We start from the raw sequence: 18,056 nt of genomic DNA, 5'->3' as shown, positions 1-18,056 counted from the left end.
AAAGCAGGAGATGGAGAAGGGTTAGAAACTAAATCTACATCTGCACGGTTAGTTTTCTCACCGCAGGGGGCGCGGGGGGACACAGGGGACGCGACAGGGCTCTTTTCTGCTCCCAGGGCGCCCTGAGTGTCTGCACTCTCTTTCACAACATCGTAAACAAACAAAAACATTCTCATAAAACCTTCTTCCACTGAGGGATCTCCTGCCTTTGTCCTTTCACTCAGCACTGCACCCACACTCTTCCAAAATTGTCTTTCTCTCACTACTTGCTCTGTTACCTCCAGAAAACTTACTGATAACCATCTGACAAACTCTTTCACAAGGCTCTTAGGAAATTTGACACCTGCACTCTGCAGGGGTTCCTGAACTTGTTTATAAATCTCTTTCTGCTGTGTAGTCAGCGTAACACCCATGGCTGGCTTCACAGCAAAATCTCAACCAGTTACTGCAGCAAACCCCAAAGTTCTAAAGCTACGACGGAAACTCCCGTCACGCCTGCGTGCTGGCGTGTCCCTCCGTGGGCACACGAGAGCCAATGTCTCCTGGCCGGGCCCCTGCCCCCCAGTACCAAGACTCACCCACCGCCGTCCTTTAGACACCACTGCAGCAACGGTTCCCAAATCCGCGGGCGGTTTCCCAGGTGTTGGGAGGTGCCGTCTGCAACTGCTCCCGTGGATGGGCAGAAGTGGTCTGGAACTGTCTGAAACCTCCTCAATACCCCCAGGATGAGTTTTCTCCCTTTCAGCTGAAACTTGCCCCCTCCACAGCCCACAGAGGAAAAGCTGGGCAGAACCCTCGGGAGGACAGGGATGCTGAGGCACCTTTGGCTGCTCCCCAGCAGCAGCAGCAGCAGCACCTGGAGGGCAAGTGCAGCTGGAACATCCCTGGGAGAGCCCCAGGGACCCATCCCCAGGAGATGCAGGGCTACCTACCGAGCCGCTGCCGGATGGAGTTGTGCCAGTGCAGGTTGAGCAGGTCAGGGTAGATTTCAGGAAGCCACTTGATGGCCAGGAGCTTCAGCATGCGGGAGGTGCAGCTCTTCAGCTCCAGGTCCCTCAGGTGCCTCTCCTCCGAGAGGGTGGTGGGACGCAGCTCCACCTTGTGCTTCTGCAGCACTTGGTCCACGAAGCTCCCGGGCAGCGTTGGGAAGAGCTTCTCCTTCACCACGTGGATGGGGATGAAGATGGCTCCTGCCCGGACGACGTGGGGGAAAGGGCAAGTGGACATGAAGGTCCTCAGCTGGGAGAGCAGGTCGGTGAGGAGCCTGGCCACGTCCTGGAAAGCCAGCCAGATCTCCTTGCCGTTGCTGGGCTTCTGAGGACTGGGAGCCTTGGAGCCGTTCTTGGGGCGGGGCAGGGATTTGGGCATCTCTCCCAGCTCTTCTGCCCGCTCAGCTTTCTTCAGCCACTCCTGCAGGAGCTCCGGGGAGGAGCGGGACACTGAGCCTGAAATCGTGTCACAGAGCAAGGTGTGCAGGGAGGTGAAGTAGTGCCCCGAGGGGGTCCGTGAGGGGAGAACACCAACATTCTGGACCACCACCACCTTCTCCTCCACCGGAGTGGAGGGGGCATTGGGAAGCAGGATCTGGGGAGGGTTTGGGGCCAGGATGATGCTGAGCTGGGGGCCAGGCTGTGGGAACAGGGGGGTGCTGGATGGAGAGGAGGCTGGGTGAGCTGGTGTGGGGGTGCTGCTGGGGGGGCTGGGCTGGGGGGCTTGAGAGCTGCCATCCTGCTGGGTGGGCTCAGTGCTGGCTGGGAGGGAGGGCAGCAGCTTGTATTTTTGGAACATGAAGTTGGCTGAGCTCTGGAAGCTGCTCTTGTCCCCAGAATCCACCTCAGGCCCCCGTAGCTGTGCACCCTCTGCCAACCCCACCTTCCCTCCTGCAGCCTCTTTCTCCTCCTTATCCCCTCCGCACAGCCAGGGACTCTCTGGGTGTCCCCAGCTTCCACCAGTCTCTTCTTGAAGCTAAGGTCCAGCACCATTTCCTTAGGGGGTGGCTCCTCAGTGCCCACCCTGTCAGGGCTGCCCTCCTGAGACTCCAGCTCTTGGGCCTCAGCCTTTGGCTTTTTAGGGATGCTCCCGTAACAACTTTCCTCTTGGCTCTGCACTGCATCACTGCCTGACCTCAGGCTGGACACCACTGAGACGTCTCTGAGGGCAGCAGGCTCCTGGCTGCCACCCGTGTTTTGGGGTGAGGAGTCCTCCCACAGATGGTTCCTGCAGAACAGAATGGGGTCTGTGACCTTGGCCCTCTCCAGATACTCCTGGTAGGGTGCCAGGCTGAAGACATTGTGGATCACAGGCATTGGTGGGGAGGATGACAAAGCCTTGGTGTCCCTCAGCTCTTCCAGCTCTTTGACGGGGGTCACGGACAGAGAAGGGCGGAGGAGCTCCTTGGCTGGATCCTTGACCTTGCAGGCATTTCCTTCCCCTGGTCCCCCATGGGGGGTGTCCTGAGGGGCCGGGCTGCTCTTCCTCCTCCCTGGGTACAGGGTGTGACAACTACAGCTGCTCTAAAGCTGCACAGATTATTTGGCCTAACAGACACCAACTCGACCAGCCCAGCTCATCAGAAGGTAGAAGTCAACAAGTCCCCAAGTGTACTAATGATAGTTTGGCCTTACATTCAAACAAGGGATCTCACTCAATCGCGTTGAATCATGGATGCACTTCTATCATTGGCCAGTCAGCTGGGTGGATTTAAAATCTTCAGTCAATCTCGTTTGTATGAGCAGGAGATTTGAAACCCCTATAAAAAGACCTTTCAGAAAATAAACCTTGGCTGTTGCTGCAGAAGCACGGTGCGTGCTTCTTGCATTCCTGTCTCGAATACACCAGAGACATTTGGAGCCCTGTGTGAGGAAAACAAGCTGCCGTGGTATTGTGGGGCGATTTGGGAACAGAGGTTGCTGCCAGGCAGCTGGGTGGGCTGAGAAAAGCTGCAGGCAGTGGAAAGAGCTTCTGGCAGTAGAGAAAGCCGTGGGCAGCAGAGACCTTTTCCTAGATTGCAATGGAAGATGTCACCAAAAGCATTCTATGGTATTCTGTCACCATCTGTTAAAACCAGGTGGGGCAGTGTTCTTTATCTCTTCCATGACTCACCCTCCCTTGGGGAGATATCTTCTGTTAATTGGCCATTGAGTGTCACTGCAGGACTGATAAGATTACATCATCCCATTGTGAGATGCTCCACCCTGGGGAGGAGCCAAGCATTCCTACCTGGATATAATCTGTGACTTTTCAACGCCACAGGCAGCCTTTTCCACTGGATTCCCAGAGGAAGACCAGACCCTTCTACTTCACTGCTGGACCTTCCAAGGATAACTACACCCTTCTTCAGGATCTTCAACAGAACACTGCAGACAGCGAAGTGCTCTGCTGGCATTGGAGAGTGCAGCACGGGACAGCAGGGAAAGTCACGTGCATCCAAACACCTTTGTGAATTACAGACACTGCTAGGAGAAATGGGAGCATGGGCATCAGTGCCAGAAGACCCTACACTGCAGGTATGGACTCTTATTTTAACAAGAAGAGGGATTAAACATGATAAACAGGCTTTACTAGCCTTAATAAAGTGGTGTGGAGGCCACGGACTGGATGTGTCCGAAGGGGCTGCCTTGGACTTAAAAACATGGGATCGGGCTGGCAGATCTATACTTGCAGCAGCTGCCAGAGCTGATGAAACTGCCATCAATGTTGTCAAACCCTGGAGGCTCATCCTGGACCTGATAAATCAGTTAGAGAGTGAGAGAGACACGAGGATGCTGGAGGGGATGGCACTGGGCGAGCAGGGGAGGAGAACGGGCAAAGCATTCCCTGTGTGGAGCCATGGAATCTCCCTGGGAGAGAGTGACCTGTCCACAGAGTGCTCTGTGGCTGCCCTGGACCACACCATTGGCCCGGGCAGGGACGATGTGCCACCCAATCATCTCACCATTGCACAGAGCCGTGGAGCCAGCCCACACAGGAACGTGATGCCAGTAGAGCTCCCTGTCACTGGACAAAGTGGTGGAGACACCCCACGCTCCCGAGCCGAGTTAAACGGGCATCCTGCAGCCACCCTGGCTCCTGCCTCTTCTCTGGGTCCTGCTGTGCCAGCACTTGGAGCCACAACAGGCTGCCCTGCCTTTTCTCTGTGCCCTGCTGTCTTCGCCAAGGCCTCTGAGACCACGACCGCCCGCCACGAAATGGCAAGCTGCTGTAGAGCTGCATCTGCCTGCTGCCAGGCAACGCTTGGCCCCCGCAAGATACCTGCCTGCAGCGGGGCACATGGCTGCTGCAGAGGGCTGCTGGCCACCGAGCCTGGCCGGGCTGCAATGACAAACGAGCACTCTGTGATGGAGCCCACCTATGCTGCCTCTACTGCTGCACTGCAGGGGCGCCCGGCTCTCGCAGAGGCAAAACACCTCACAGCTGTTCCAGTCGTGCCTGTGCAGCCATTCCAACAGCATGCAGCAGAGACACCCACACGCCCCACTGCAGCACGCATGCCAGTACTGCCTCCTCCCAGAGCCCCCTGGTCCGGCTCTGGGACTACACCTTCTGCCCGGGCTGCCAAGGGCAGGTCCAGCCATTGCTGCAACTCAGGGGCAAGCCCGGGAAATACATCACCAGAAATTCCTGGAAGAAACAGCAGATCGGGGAATCCCTCAGCAGTCGCTGTTGATACTGCACTGCGGCTGTCGGAGAAGTTTGCTTTGGATTGTATATCAGGAAAGGACACGAGAGAGAACCAGAACCATCACCCCTCAACGGAGCCACAAAATAGCGTCACTATCACCACTTTGCCGACAGCCCTGCCAAATCCTGTGACCATGTGGCAGAAGGAAAATGATCACCTTAGTCTTCTGGAAATAAATCAGGAAGTTACTCCAGCAGGTGTGTCATCTACAGTTGCAAAAGTGGAAGGCTGCATTCGGATGTATGAAGAGATGCACAGGCTGAAAGCAAGGGAGAGGCTGAGACGGCGGCAGGAGGAGCTGGAGAAGATGGTGAGGGCAGCCCATGCCCAGGCCACTGAGCACCTGAAGCGCTTTGATGAACTGAGGGAGCTAAAGCGGCATCAGGAATTCCAAGAGTTGCAAGAAGTAATGGAGAAGAGCTCAAAGGAGGCTCAGAGGCAGCAAGAGAAGTTGAAGGAAGAGCACCGACACAGAGCAAAGATATTGAACCTAAAATTCCGTGAGGCAGAGCAGCAGAGGCAACGCCAGGAAGAGCTGGAACGTTTGCACAAGAAAGAGGGCCAGGAGAGACTGTGTCGCCTTTATTCCATCCAGGAGGAACTGCTGCAGCTGAACCAGCAGGCTGATCCCAATTACAGGCACAAAGACTTGCCCAGAATCGATCTGTCTGCATACAGCACTCGTGGCAACCAGATCTGTGGACTGGTGTCGGGGCTCATCCGCACCACAAGCGAGAGAGGGTTCCCTACTCAAGCAGATGTGGCCAGCACTGAACGAGCCCTGCAGGAGATGCGAGGGCTGATATCCAGCATGCAGCAGGAAATCACTGCAGCTCTTGAAGAAAGAAAGAGGAAAGATGAAGAGGAAAATAAACAAAAGCAGAAAGAGTTAGAGAAAAAAGAGAAGATGAAGACTCGGACTTCTGCCCCTGCACAGCAGTCGTGGGGAGAGCAGCAGAAGGAAGGCCTTCAAGTTAAAACAGAAGAAAGTATCATGCAGTGGTACCTGCAGCTTCAGGATGCTGCTGAGCAATGTGTTGCTGCTTTCAGTGAAATTGGAAACTGCAAAGGCAACGCTGAGGTGAAGAAGATAAAAACAAACTTGCAGAAAGCAGCTACAATCCCTGTGAGCCAGATCTCCAGCATATCAGGCTCTAAGCTGAGAGAGGTGTTTGATAAGATCAATAACCTGCTCTCTGGGAAGCCTGTTCACTCTGAAGGCCAAATGGTGTTGGTGACTCAGCATCCACAGGGGCTGGACTTTGTTTCTTACAAACTTGCAGAGAAGTTTGTGAGACATGGGGAAGGAGAAGTAGCTTTTCACCACGATTCAGCTTTCCCAATTGCTGTGGTGCTCTCAGGAATCTGGGAATTACACCCTCGAGTTGGAGACATCTTTTTAGCTCACCTGCACAAGAAGTGCCCATATTCTGTGCCCTTTTACCCTACTCGGAAAGAAGGGACTTCTGTGGAAGAGTATCAGAGGCTGCTTGGATATGAAGTTCATGATTCTACAGTGGAAGAACAAGATCATTTTCTCAAAAGGATGTCAGGAATGATTCGTCTCTATGCTGCCATCATTCAGCTCCGGTGGCCTTACGGAAACAAACAAGGGGCTCATCCTCACGGTCTGAGCTATGGATGGCGCTGGCTGGCGCAGATGTTGAATCTGGAGCCTCTGGCAGATGTGACAGCTATGCTGCTCCTGGATTTCCTGGAAGTGTGTGGCAACGCTCTGATGAAGCAGTATGGGATTCAGTTCTGGAAAACAATGCTCTTTATCCAGAAATCCTATATCCCAAGAATTGAAGCTGTGTCCGGTTCTGGGCAGATGGGCTGTTTGTCACGCTTAAAGACTTTTGTGCAGAAATGTTTGCAGGTAGAGGAAATTCCATTACCAAAGGGCATTCCAACACCTTCCTTTTGGAGAACATAAATCAATCTGTATTTCCTTTCCCCTTAACATTTAATTCAAGCAGATTTATTTGTTACACTTGGAAGCTAATCTTTGCATTAGATCATTGTAGGTTTTTGTATAGTAAATTACTGAAACTTCAAGATGTTTTCCTTCACATGTTTAATTGTGCAGGCTGGTAAGCTGGCTGAGGAGAAGCTTACCACACTCCTCTGGAGAGACACATCTTAAGCAACAACCTCCTGGCCATGGCGAGGAAAAATGCTCTCCCCAGAATGCTTGGTTGTCGTGTCTTGATTCTGTGTATCCCATTGACCCTTCCCCTTTGTTCCACCCCTGTGCCCTCATCTCATTTGTTCTGATGTTCTGCCCCGCTCCTCACTGTCCCTCGATAAACCCCAGCTCTCACTGCCTGGGAGATTTCTCCATCCCTGGATCCCTTTGAGGTAGGAGATCAATAAAGACCTCTGTGGAACCCCATAGGAATGCTCCATCTTTTCCTTCCATGTTGGTCATGGCTGAAATCAAAAAAGAGCTGAAATCTCCCAGTGAGAGCGAGACGTGTCTGTGCACCCAGGGTGCTTTTTAAAGTCGCTTCTCTGGGAAGGTCGCAGCACTCTGCCACCTCTGCCTGCCACGAGAAGTGGTGCCCAAACAGGGACCCCCACTTAGGGGCTGCCTGGAGAAGCCTCTCCAATGGCCTGTGCTGCTGGACACAAGCCGCCTTCGGGACAGCCGCTTCTCTGAGGAGAACCACTCACATTCTAGGGAGTGTTATCCGAAGGGCAACCGGGATCCTCCAGAGAAACCAGAAAGAGAACCGGAGGCTGGTCAATGAGCGACCACCCACACAGCAGGTTTTGTTTGAGCAGAAGAAAAACAGTGAGTTTCAGATATATGTTAGGGTAATATTTTTCACTTTTTTTCTTCCCTTTTTACTGCTGGGCATGGGAGAGAAGCCTGAGGATGGACAACCATCTTAGCCAATTCCAAACTTAGCCCTCCTCAAAGGGACATTTATCTCCAAGTTGTGGGGCTTGAAGTGGGGATATTTATGTTTTCTAAGGGAATTCTTAAGAGATTTATAACTTTAAACATGACTCTGTTTTTTCTAATTAGTTTTGGGAAGTTTTACCCTTTGTTTCACATTGTTGTTAAATCAAGGCAAAAAATGGGGAATGATTTGGGAGAAGTCTTGGGTCCCCAGTTTGAAACCTCTCCCACTTCATCCTCTCCCCAAGCCCCTAAACCCTTTTTTCCTTCAGAGGGGAGATTGGCAAGCGAATGTCACTACCCAGCACAGGGTTGCTATCATCTCCCTGACACCTTCAGATCTCCTTGCCAGGAAGGCACTGGCCATGATGCCTTGGATCTTCCCCTCAGCCTTCTCCCTATGCCCACACACCCTGTTCCATCTCCCCGTGCTGCTGTTATCCCACAAACAGACAGCAGCAAAGTGGCCAGACCGGACGTTTTGTCTCCTCTTCCACGTTTTCCGGCCTTTGTGTCTCAAAATGTCCACTTTCCCGCTTCTCCTCTGCCTTTTTCTGTGCCCTCCATTGCACTCAGCTCCTCCCTTCCCCCCACATCAATGGATGTAACCGCATCAGGACCCTCCCTTCCACCAGAAATTCCCTTCCTGCCATGGACTTCACCTCTCCTTCAGTATCTTCCTCTTCCGTTGTTAGTCCTCCCCCCGTTGGCCAGCCCCATTCTGGCCATAACATGAGGACCAGGAACCACAATGAGAGCGACCAGAAGAAAGCCACTGCCCTTCACCGTCTGCCAAACACGGTCAGCCCAAAACAGCCCCACACTCTAATACAGTGCCCTCCATCCTCCTTGGAGGATTACAGCAGTGCCTCCTCACACTCCAATTCTGAGTCCAACGATCGCTGGGCCAAAACCCAATGGGAGACCCCTCAGGAAGGAGATTGGGATCTAGTGAATAAAATCTTGGCTTTTCCAGTTATACGTAAATGGGGAGAAGGCAAACAACACCCAGCTCTTGGGAGCCAAGGAACATGGCCGGGCATCACACTTTTTCAAAAAAGTGATTTTTTTTCAAAAATCTGCTTGAAGCCACCTTCTCCGCCCACACATTGGTCCCGAATGACATTAAGAATATCATTAATTACCTCCTCTCCCCAGCTAAGTGTATGCTGTGGAAAAAACACCTTAAAACACTATCAGACATTTGTTCCAAGGATGCCAACTGACCATACTTAACAATTGAACAAATGGCATGAGAAGGTGACTCCCAAAAACCAGCAGATCAAGCCCAAAATTTACCAGAAACCTGTGGATATTCTCAGTTCAGTCAGAGAGAAAATGGAGGGTTTCTAACCAGTCAGGAGCCTGCAAAACATTTGGGAAAGAATGTAAATTATTCTTTATCTCTCTTGTTGTTCACATTGTTTATAGATAAGTTCTGCCACTAAGCGTCATTCACTGCACAGCAATGGAGTGAGATATTTTTATTCTGGGGCCAATGGAATTGGTCTGGACGATGCTCTCTATAAAAGAGCGATGTATTTGAAATAAATCAGAGTTTTACTCTCTAGCCTCCTGAACTGGAGTTCTTTTGTACTGTCCTGCCTCAACGGCATCAGAATCTGCAATACATGACTTTGCCACAGCAGCCAGAGCATCTCTGCTCCTCACTCCCAATGGCACAATCCTATCACAAAGCTTTACCATTGAGCAAGGCGTAGACAAAACCTTCATAAAGTTTGTAGGTAGACTTAAAACAACACTTGAGCGATCCGGAGGCCTTACCCCTAAACACTGAACCAGCTATTGAACAGATGGTGTCTGTGCACCCAGGACGCTTTTTAAAGACACTTCTCTGGGAAGGTCACAGCACTCTGCCACCTCCACCCGCCATGACATCTAATCATGAAGAAGATGCTTTAAATCCATTGTCCTGATGGCTCCAGAGAGTAAGGACTCTTGGACTGAAAAATTGCACAGTGCAAAGGAAGTTCCATGGTGCAGGTCAGCTCATGGAAGTGAAAATACCACACAGAGCAGAATAGCAAAAGCTGTTTACACACTGAATCACTTAACAGCACCAGAACAATCCCCAAACCCAATAATCTTAAAACATTTCCCATCATTACACTCGTCACATAAACCATGAGAAGACATGCTCACAAGGAAGTGGGAAGGTCCATGGGACCTCATCACAAGGGGATGTGGGTACGCTGCATGTCCACAGACACCAGAACAAGGTGGACACCAGCCAGATGTGTCCCCCCTGCCCTGCGTCCTGCTTGGGACCAGAGACAACCCCCTCCTGATGGTCCCTCAGCACATATCATGGACCAGTGATTGTAACAACTTCTACACCTTTTAAATGGAGATATGGAACCTTTTGAAGTGACAGTTTAAGGATTTTACCTATTCAAGTGACACAATGATTTTATAATATGAGATCTTGAGCAATTTATCTATTTAAGAGTATGACTCAAAACCTGAATCTGACAAGTAGTTTGCCATGTTACCTTCTCACTGTTCTAAAGTTTAAAATGTTTCCAGCCCATAGAGTTCAGTTATAAGCTTGTAACCTCCAAGTTAGAAGCCTGCAGCATGCCAATTTGAAAACTTGTGTTGTTGGTGATCCCACCTGACAGCTCCTGGGAATGAATGCTACAACGTCAATGATGTAGAGGACACATCACTGGCTGAGAGAGGCTAGGCTTGTTGAGCTGAGCAGAATCATCTGTGTCACCATGCTGTCCTGTCATCCTGTTTGCAAAGGGCCCTTGCAGAGGCACGACAGGGAACACCTTGCATTTTTTAGAACAGAAAGAGGGAACTGTGACAGCTACAGCTGGTCTATAGCTGCACAGATAATTTGGCCTAACAGACACCAACTCGACCAGCCTAGCTAGTTAGAAGAAGCAAGGAAACAATTCCTCAAGCACAGTAATGATGGGTTAGATTGAAGTTCAAACAAGGGGCTTGCTGATGGTGGAGACAGGAATGCTGTTGCAGAGGATAAATAGATATGATTGTTCTCTCAGCTAGCCAGATGTCACTTCTGCCCTTGGATGAATCCTGGAGTGAAATGGACTGTTCCATCCCACCCCCCAAAAGATTGTGGCTCATCCCACACCTCTATACCTGCCCCTAAAACATCAGTGTCTGTAACCCCATTGGCCCATGCTTTGTCCTGGCCCACCTGGGAGCTCCTGATAAGGGAACTCCGAGGGGCCATGTGGTCTCTTGGACCCTTCCCCCTCTTGGAACCTCTCCCCTCTCTTGGACTTCCTCCCCCCCTGGGGCTTCCCCTCTCCTAAACCCTCCGTTTGTCTCTCCCCTCCCCCGTCCTCTTAAGCCCGGCCACGTGCTACGCCTGAGAGCACGAGGCTCAGTCCTTCCTGCATCCCCAATAAATCTCTTTCCCCAAGAGCAAGCTTCAGAGATCTCTGCCTCCCTCCACCCACACCGTGCTGGAGCGTGATCCCTTCCCACAACCTGCGACATACAGACACCGAGGTTCATGCAGCAACAGCCAACATCTATTGAAGTGCACCCCTTTCATAGGGGCCTTGAATTTCCTATTCTTACAGACACAATCAAATAAAGGTCATAACTCTGCCCAGCTCACTGCCAGAAATCCCGGTGCTCTCATGGTTCAAAGGGATTGTCCCTTGTTTGAGCTGGAATCCAGCCCATCATTCTCATACCTGGGGATTTGATCACTTCGACTGCCTAATGAGCTGGGCTGGTCGAGGTGGTGTCTGTTATGCCAAATGATCTGTGCAGCTATAGACCAGCTAGAGCTGCACAGGGATCTCAGCCAATCCCTTTGGTCATGGATGCACTCCTACCCTTGGCCAGTGAGCCGGGCAGAGTTCAGATCTTTAGGCAAACACATTTGCATGAGCAGGGGATTTGAAACCCCAATAAAAAGACCTGTCAGACAATAAACCTTGGCTGTTCCTGTGAGAGCACGGTGTGTGCTTGTCGCATTCCTGTCTCCAACACCCAAGTGACACAGGGGTGTCCCCAGGCCTGGGTTTCTCCCAGCTCCCTCCTCTCTCGGGAAGTGTCTCAGCCAGCCCACCGGAGCCCCCAGAAATCCTCTCTGGGGTGCAGACAGGCTGGAAAGCGCTGCTGTGCCTCGGTGCTGCTCGCCACTGCGGACTGTCTGCCCCGTGCTGCTCACAGCCCGGCTCCGTGCCGGGAAAGGAGGCCTGGAACGCGGATGCATCGCCCGGGCTGACGGCAAACCCTGGGTACCCGGTGTTCCTGGGCAGCTTGGCATCCCTGGGTGCCTCAGCATCCCTCAGCGCTGCCCCCAGCCTGGCACCCGCTGTCCTCGGCACGTAGGGCTCCAAGGGGCTGGGAAAAAAACTGCTGGGATCTTGGGGCTGGAGGCAGGTGCCGGGAAAGGGCTCCCTGCTTGCCACGTAGCCAAAGCTGGGCAGGGCACTGGGCTCCCCCGCACTGGGAGCTGGGGGGTGATGGAGGGGGCCAGCTCTGTGGGGTGACAGCGGGTAAGGGTGAGGTGGGTAGCACATTGCTGACCTCTCCTGCATCACTGGGCTGCTGTCAGGCAGCTGGAGCTTGGGCCAGGGGTCCAGGCTGAGGCTGGGGCCTCTGGCACCTTCTTCTGGCTCTGGGCAGAAGGATAACTTGCTTCCAGGAATGGGATGCTGGGGGGCTGGCCTGTTCTTATCAGGCTGCCCTTGCCCTTGTGGCTGCCCGGGGGCTGCAGCCTGGTGTCAAGGCTCTCTGGTGGGTACGGCAGGAAGCTCAGCAGTGTCCCCTCAGCTGGCACGGGCTGGCTCAGGGCACTGGGGCCGTAGTAGAGGTAGGCAGGCGTGGGGCTTCAGCCAGCTGGGGGCTGCTCAGGGCCCTTGGGGCTATGCAGTGGGCAGGCAAAGTAGGAGCCCTTGTAGCTGAAATGGCTTGCAGAGCCAGGGTGGGGCACAGGGCTGCATGTGCCTGGGATTTGCCTGGGCAGGAAGCCGGTGGCAGGCTCCAGACGAGGCAGCTTCTTGAGAATCACAGGGTCTGCAGGCTGTGAGCACCGTTTTGAGGCCATTTATAGGTTGGTGCCAGTGTCCCCACAGGAGAGCTGAGCTGGCCTTCCTGCAAAAGAGAGAGAACAAGCCATGAGCAGAGCAAGTCCCCAGAGCCAGCAGCCTGTGGTGGCACAGGGTGACAGGGGGTTACAAGCCCACCACAAGGTGAGCATTGTTAAAAATGGGCACACTCCCAGTACTAAAAGCGATTTTAATATTTGTTATAAAAAAGAAAGGCCTAAAGCAAGGAGGCCCATGGCTCAAGCAGGAGCGTTCCTGACGAGGAAGCTGCAGTGCCGGCGCTGGGTCTCCTTGAGCAGTGATGTCCCCGTGTTCCAGGTGAAGCAGCACAGACTCACTGAGCCAGATACTCCTTTCTATCCTGTTTTTTGTCCCTTTGCATTGGTTTCTGTTTGGATCCTTTATTTGCATGAAGATTCAAGGCTCTGGATTGGCCCATTACAGTTCTGTCCCGGCTGGCTCCTTTCGCTGGAGGGGGTGGTGCACTTTACTTAGGTCAAGTTTCTTATAACTACCCTTTTAACCCCTTTTACAATAACCAAACTAACAGCACATCCTTTACATTTATCAACTATTTTACAACAGTTTCTGAACTATTTTTGACAAGCATAACCCAGGCTCTTGTTAATGGATCTCTGGGGGCTGATAAGAGTGAAACAATGCTGAATAACTGGGGTTTATAAATATATGTATAAAATTACAGGTTTGTTTTAGAACAATTGGCTTGCAGTGAAGCTCTTTTGGTTATTGTCTACTGTAATATGGCAATATAACAGCATAAAAATAACATTTCAAAAATGCCTAAAGGAAAAGTAGGGGAAGGAAAGGGTAAGAGCAGAAGGATCCCACCACCCATGGATCTTCCAAATAGACTGGGATGTTCCAATTCCACTGTGATGATCTGTCTGGGGTTAGGGAAGCGCCGGAAACACGAAATTCCACGGGTTGATAAAATGCTCAGTCTTGGTGGAAACGTCCAGGTACCTCTCCTGGGGCAGGGAGTTTTACTCTGGATGATGTCACCTCGGTGTGTTTGTTTGCCTGTGACACTTGGAAGTGTAGGTGCACTTGAGAGGCCAATGATGGCCCAGCAGAGGGGATGAAGATCTGCAGGCTAACCCTGAATGTCCCGGGAAGGGGAGTTTCAGCAGCTGAGCCACAAGAGCAGGGACACTGGCAGCACCAAAAAGCACCGTGGCACTGGGCAGGATTTGTCTCTTATCAGCCTCTGCCCTTATCTTGTCCAACAGGTAACTGCAGCCCCATGGGGGTGTGCCCTGTGCACCTGGGCAGTCCCTGCAAGTGCTCCATTGTTTGAGGCATTAACCATTGACATTCCAGCCTCTTGCACCACCCCGACCCAAACATTCCATCAGTTCTCCTCTGCTGCTGCTCACACCAAATCTGCCACGGTGGTGATTTTCAATATAATGGGACAGAAGATCTTGTGATATTTTGTTCAATTACTTTGTTCAGATTGCCCAGTTCTCCTATTAATAGCTCTGACAAATGCAGCCTCATCATCATAGATTTCAAGCCTTCAGAGGCAGAACATGGAAGGTTAGTGCATCTCTTTTTTGTTCCAAATATACATAAATCCTTGCACAAACTCCCAGGATAAGTTTGGTTGAAACACAGTTTTACTTCTGTAACATAAAAAGCTTTTCCCACATTTTTTTTTCTAGTAAAAAGACAAAATAAACTTAGCAAAAGTAGCAAAGCGTTAAACTTGTTTGACTAATATTTGGTCTCCAAACAAGTTACTTCTGATGAAAACACCAATAAAACAACTATAATTATATCTGATAATCTTGGCACGAATTTTCAGTGCATCAGGCAGGCTTTGGCTCAGGACAGGGAATCTCTGCACATCCGAGTCCATTTCCACAGGGAATGTCACTTCAGGGCCAATAACTGTGTGTGCATTAATTGGAGGTGCACAGTCTTCTGTACACGTCCCACAGCGTGGCCAGTCCTGAGGGCTTTCATTGTGCAGGGATCTCCCTTCCCACAGGATGCCACCCTCCCCGCCAGCGGGGGAGTCCTGGGAGGCTGGCAGGGCTTTTCTCCATCCCTCTCCTTGGAAAAGTCCAGGGCAGCTCTGGCTGCTTTGGTTCCAGAGCTCAAAGAACCTCTGCTGCAGGCAGCAGGGAGCAAAGCTGGGTCAGCTCAGGTGAGGAGCCAGCAGACACAGACACCGAGTGCCCCAGATTCCCATCCCGGCTTCACCTTGTAAAGCAAAGTGAGGTTTTTCGGGCCAGGCAGCAGCTCAGCCTCTCCTCAGGGGATTTGGGGCTGCTGTGGGGTGGGGCTGGCCCGCAGGGACAGGCGGTGGTGCCAGCAGGAGGAGCTGGCAGCCTGTCCCAGCACAGCCCTGCATCCCAAGAACCCCAGGTGTTCCCTGAGCTCACCTGGCACCACCCAGCGTCTCCTGAGCATCCCACTGAGACACCTGACCATCACCTGAGCCCCAGGAGCAGCACTGGAGCATCAGCCAGGATCCCCCAGCATCACCTGAGCATCCTGTACATCACCCAGGCAGCCAGGACAAACCTGAGCATCACTCAGCACCCTCCCAGCATGGCCAAATGTCACCCCCTGTCACCCAGCACGGCCCAGCAACCCCAAGCCCAGGGATGGACTCCCTGCAGGAGGATCTCTCCAGTTCTGGCTGTTTTTTTCCTCCTTTTGCGGCAGCGTTAGCAGAGGAGCCAAGGAGGAAATGGAGGAAGAGCACGTGGAGATAAGATAAAAGCCACATCAACAGCAGGGGAAACACAGCAGATATGGGGGGAGACTTGTGGGGGAGATAAGGGAGCGAGCCCCTGGTGCTGCTGCAGCTCTGCCAGGAGGGGACCAGAGCTCCCCAGCCCTGCCCAAAACAGCACAACTGAGGCTGCACCCCTCACTGAGCCCTCGCGGTGGGTTTCTCATGCCAGCTTCAGCAATTCATCACTTCCCAGGAAGGACACTGCTTCCCTGGAATCCCCTGGAAACCCCCACGGGAGCCGCGGGGCTTCCCTCCCTGCCTGCACCCTTGGAAGCAGCTCCCACACATCAGTTCCCACAGTTTTATCCTCAGGATAAGTCCCCGGGGTCATTCCCAAGACATGCAGTACCAGTGAAGGTTGCCAGCACTTCGATCCAGGCAAAACAGCTCCCTTCAAATGGAAGCAAGCTTGAAGAAAGCCCAGGCCGGGTTATTTTCCTTCCAAAAGGGATCTCTAGGGAGGCTGGCGTTTAAATCCATTTCCCTGGGGAATGCAGGCATGGGATCCCTTCCCAGCTGTGGCAATGTTGGGGGTGGACAAGCTGGGACAGAAATCCAGCATCTTGTGAGTCCCGAAGTTTCCCCGCTGCTTCTTCCCTTTCGCTGAAGCCCCGGGGATCTGCAACTCCCCACCGTGGGGGGATTGTGACACTGGCCCCGCCGTCACCTCGGGATCGGGTGACACCACCGGCCACCATGCAGTCGCTCTGTTTCACCCAGCTCCCAGTTAAATTCGGGCAGGAGGGCGGCAGAGCAGGACGAGTGATCCCACTGCAGGCCCGGAGCCGGCACAGGGAACGTCTGATAGGGCTGAGCTCATTGACCAAATTCGGGAGAGGAGCTCCCTCTCTCCATGAAATCCAGCGGCATTTTGCCCAACCAGCGCCATCCCCACAGCTGCACCACGCCAGGAAACTGCTCTGCTTTGGCTGTCACCATCAGCCTTTTCCCCCTGGGAATATCCCAGCCAGCGGGGGAGGAGGGGGACACGTGGGAATCAGCGCTGGAGATGCTTGCGAGAACCCCAACACGTGCAGCCAGGAATTCCAAAACCCCACAGCTGGGAAAAGCAGCGGGTGGAATAAACACAGCCCGTTATTGCTCTTCTTTAACCTTCTTTTCCTTTTTTCCCTCTTCCCTCTTTTCAGGGCTTTTCCCACACGGGGCCGTTTGGCCGGGAGGAGTAAAAGTAAAACCAAGCGCAGAGGGAACCCGCGCCCCCAGCAGCGAAACCTCCCTGAGAAGCTCCCGCGGGAGCCTTGCCTGCCGCCTTTTGGGTGTCCAAAGGACACGGGAGGGCTCCCGCTGCTCCTCGGCCTGCCAAGGCCGCTGGGAACACTCAGACATCTCTTTTTGCCCCGACAGCTGCCAGCAATGCGCCCGTGTGCGCTGTCAGCGGGGCTCGCCGGCATTTCCTCCCCGCGATGCGATGCCCGGAGCGGAGCCTCTCCCCGCAGCCTCCCGCCTCCTCCATCGCCACGCGATGCCAAAACCAGCCGCCAGCCCCCGGCCAACCGCAGCAATCGAGCAAGAAAATCTCCCAGACCCGCTGCCAGGCAGCAGCCCCAGCCCCCGAGGTGCTGCGGCACGGGGGGTCCCGGGGTCTCCCCGACTCCAGCGGGAAGGAGACGATTCCCCCGGCCCTTCAATCCTGCTTTCACAGCCTCGGGGCTTTGGGATCCCCCCCAGGAGGTCACCATTCCCACGTCCGGCGGGTTCGGACGAGCTCACCGGCATCGCTCCCCACAGCTTCGGTCATTTGGGGCAACAAACAAGAGGCGTCCGCCGTCGCCGCTCCCTCATTCCGCTTCTTGTCCCTTTTCCACCAAGTCTGCAGCTCCCGAGCTCCTCCCAGGCGGGCAAAAGCCCAGCCGGAGCCTTCCCGTGGACCAAGCCAGCTGCTTTTTAAGGCAGTATCCCTCTGGAACGCACGCACCAAGCCACGGCTTGTCTGCGATTAAAGCCGAAACCCCCCCTCCCGCCAAGGAATATTCACTTTTATGTAAAAAACCCACAACTTCAGGGAGCCATGGGCAGTCACCAGAAGGGCTCCGGGGCTGCGTCCCCTTCTACTCGGAGGATTCAAACCCCTCCAGAAGGCATCGATCCCATTCCGGCCCATCGATGTCACTCACATCCCACGCTGGCCACGGTCACGGCTGGGACTCGCAGGCCCCCGCCAGAACACGAGCTGTGGATGTGGCAGGGCTGGGTGGCCGTGGCCACCTCTGTCCTTCTGTCCCCTCCGCACAGCCGCGGCCACCGCATCAGTGCGGGCAACACTCCGGCGACCCCCAGAATCAACCTCTCGCAGGAGCTGGAGCGCGCTCGGGCTGCGAATCAGCCGCAGGATCCCAGGTGTCCATAAATGGGTAAAACCCCGGGATCCGGAGCCTGGAACCCGTTTTTGCTGGCACGGCCCGAGGAGAAGCAGACGATCCCGAGGGAGGCGTGCAGGGGTCCCGCCCTGCTCGGGGCTTGCACCCGCCGAGGGAGCCCAAGGCGAGCGCGGCGCTGGCCGGGGGTGGCCCCGCCGCGCTGCCCCCGCATCCTCCGCTCCAGCGCGGCTCCTGCGGGACGCGCATCCCTCCGGGCCCGCACTCACCTGCGGCTGCGGCGCGGCGCCTCCCC

The 18,056-nt window shown here is 53.7% G+C and overlaps 1 protein-coding gene across 1 annotated transcript; it reads right to left on the bottom strand.

The window, feature by feature from the left end:
* Nucleotides 1-489: 489 nt before the first annotated feature.
* Nucleotides 490-17,400, bottom strand: LOC144246968 (uncharacterized protein C15orf39-like). The gene is given in 7 exon segments (XM_077785998.1): nucleotides 490-554; nucleotides 933-1,878; nucleotides 1,881-2,482; nucleotides 4,252-4,311; nucleotides 9,294-9,392; nucleotides 12,465-12,701; nucleotides 17,157-17,400. Coding segments are annotated over 6 exon segments (1,962 nt in total). The 5' UTR covers nucleotides 12,655-12,701; nucleotides 17,157-17,400.
* Between the last annotated feature and the right edge of the window lie 656 nt (nucleotides 17,401-18,056).

Source organism: Lonchura striata, chromosome 11 (genome assembly GCF_046129695.1).
Source record: "Lonchura striata isolate bLonStr1 chromosome 11, bLonStr1.mat, whole genome shotgun sequence".
Lineage (NCBI taxonomy): Eukaryota > Metazoa > Chordata > Aves > Passeriformes > Estrildidae > Lonchura > Lonchura striata.
The sequence above is the reverse complement of the archived record's forward strand: the minus strand, read 5'-3'. Positions and strand labels throughout refer to the sequence as shown.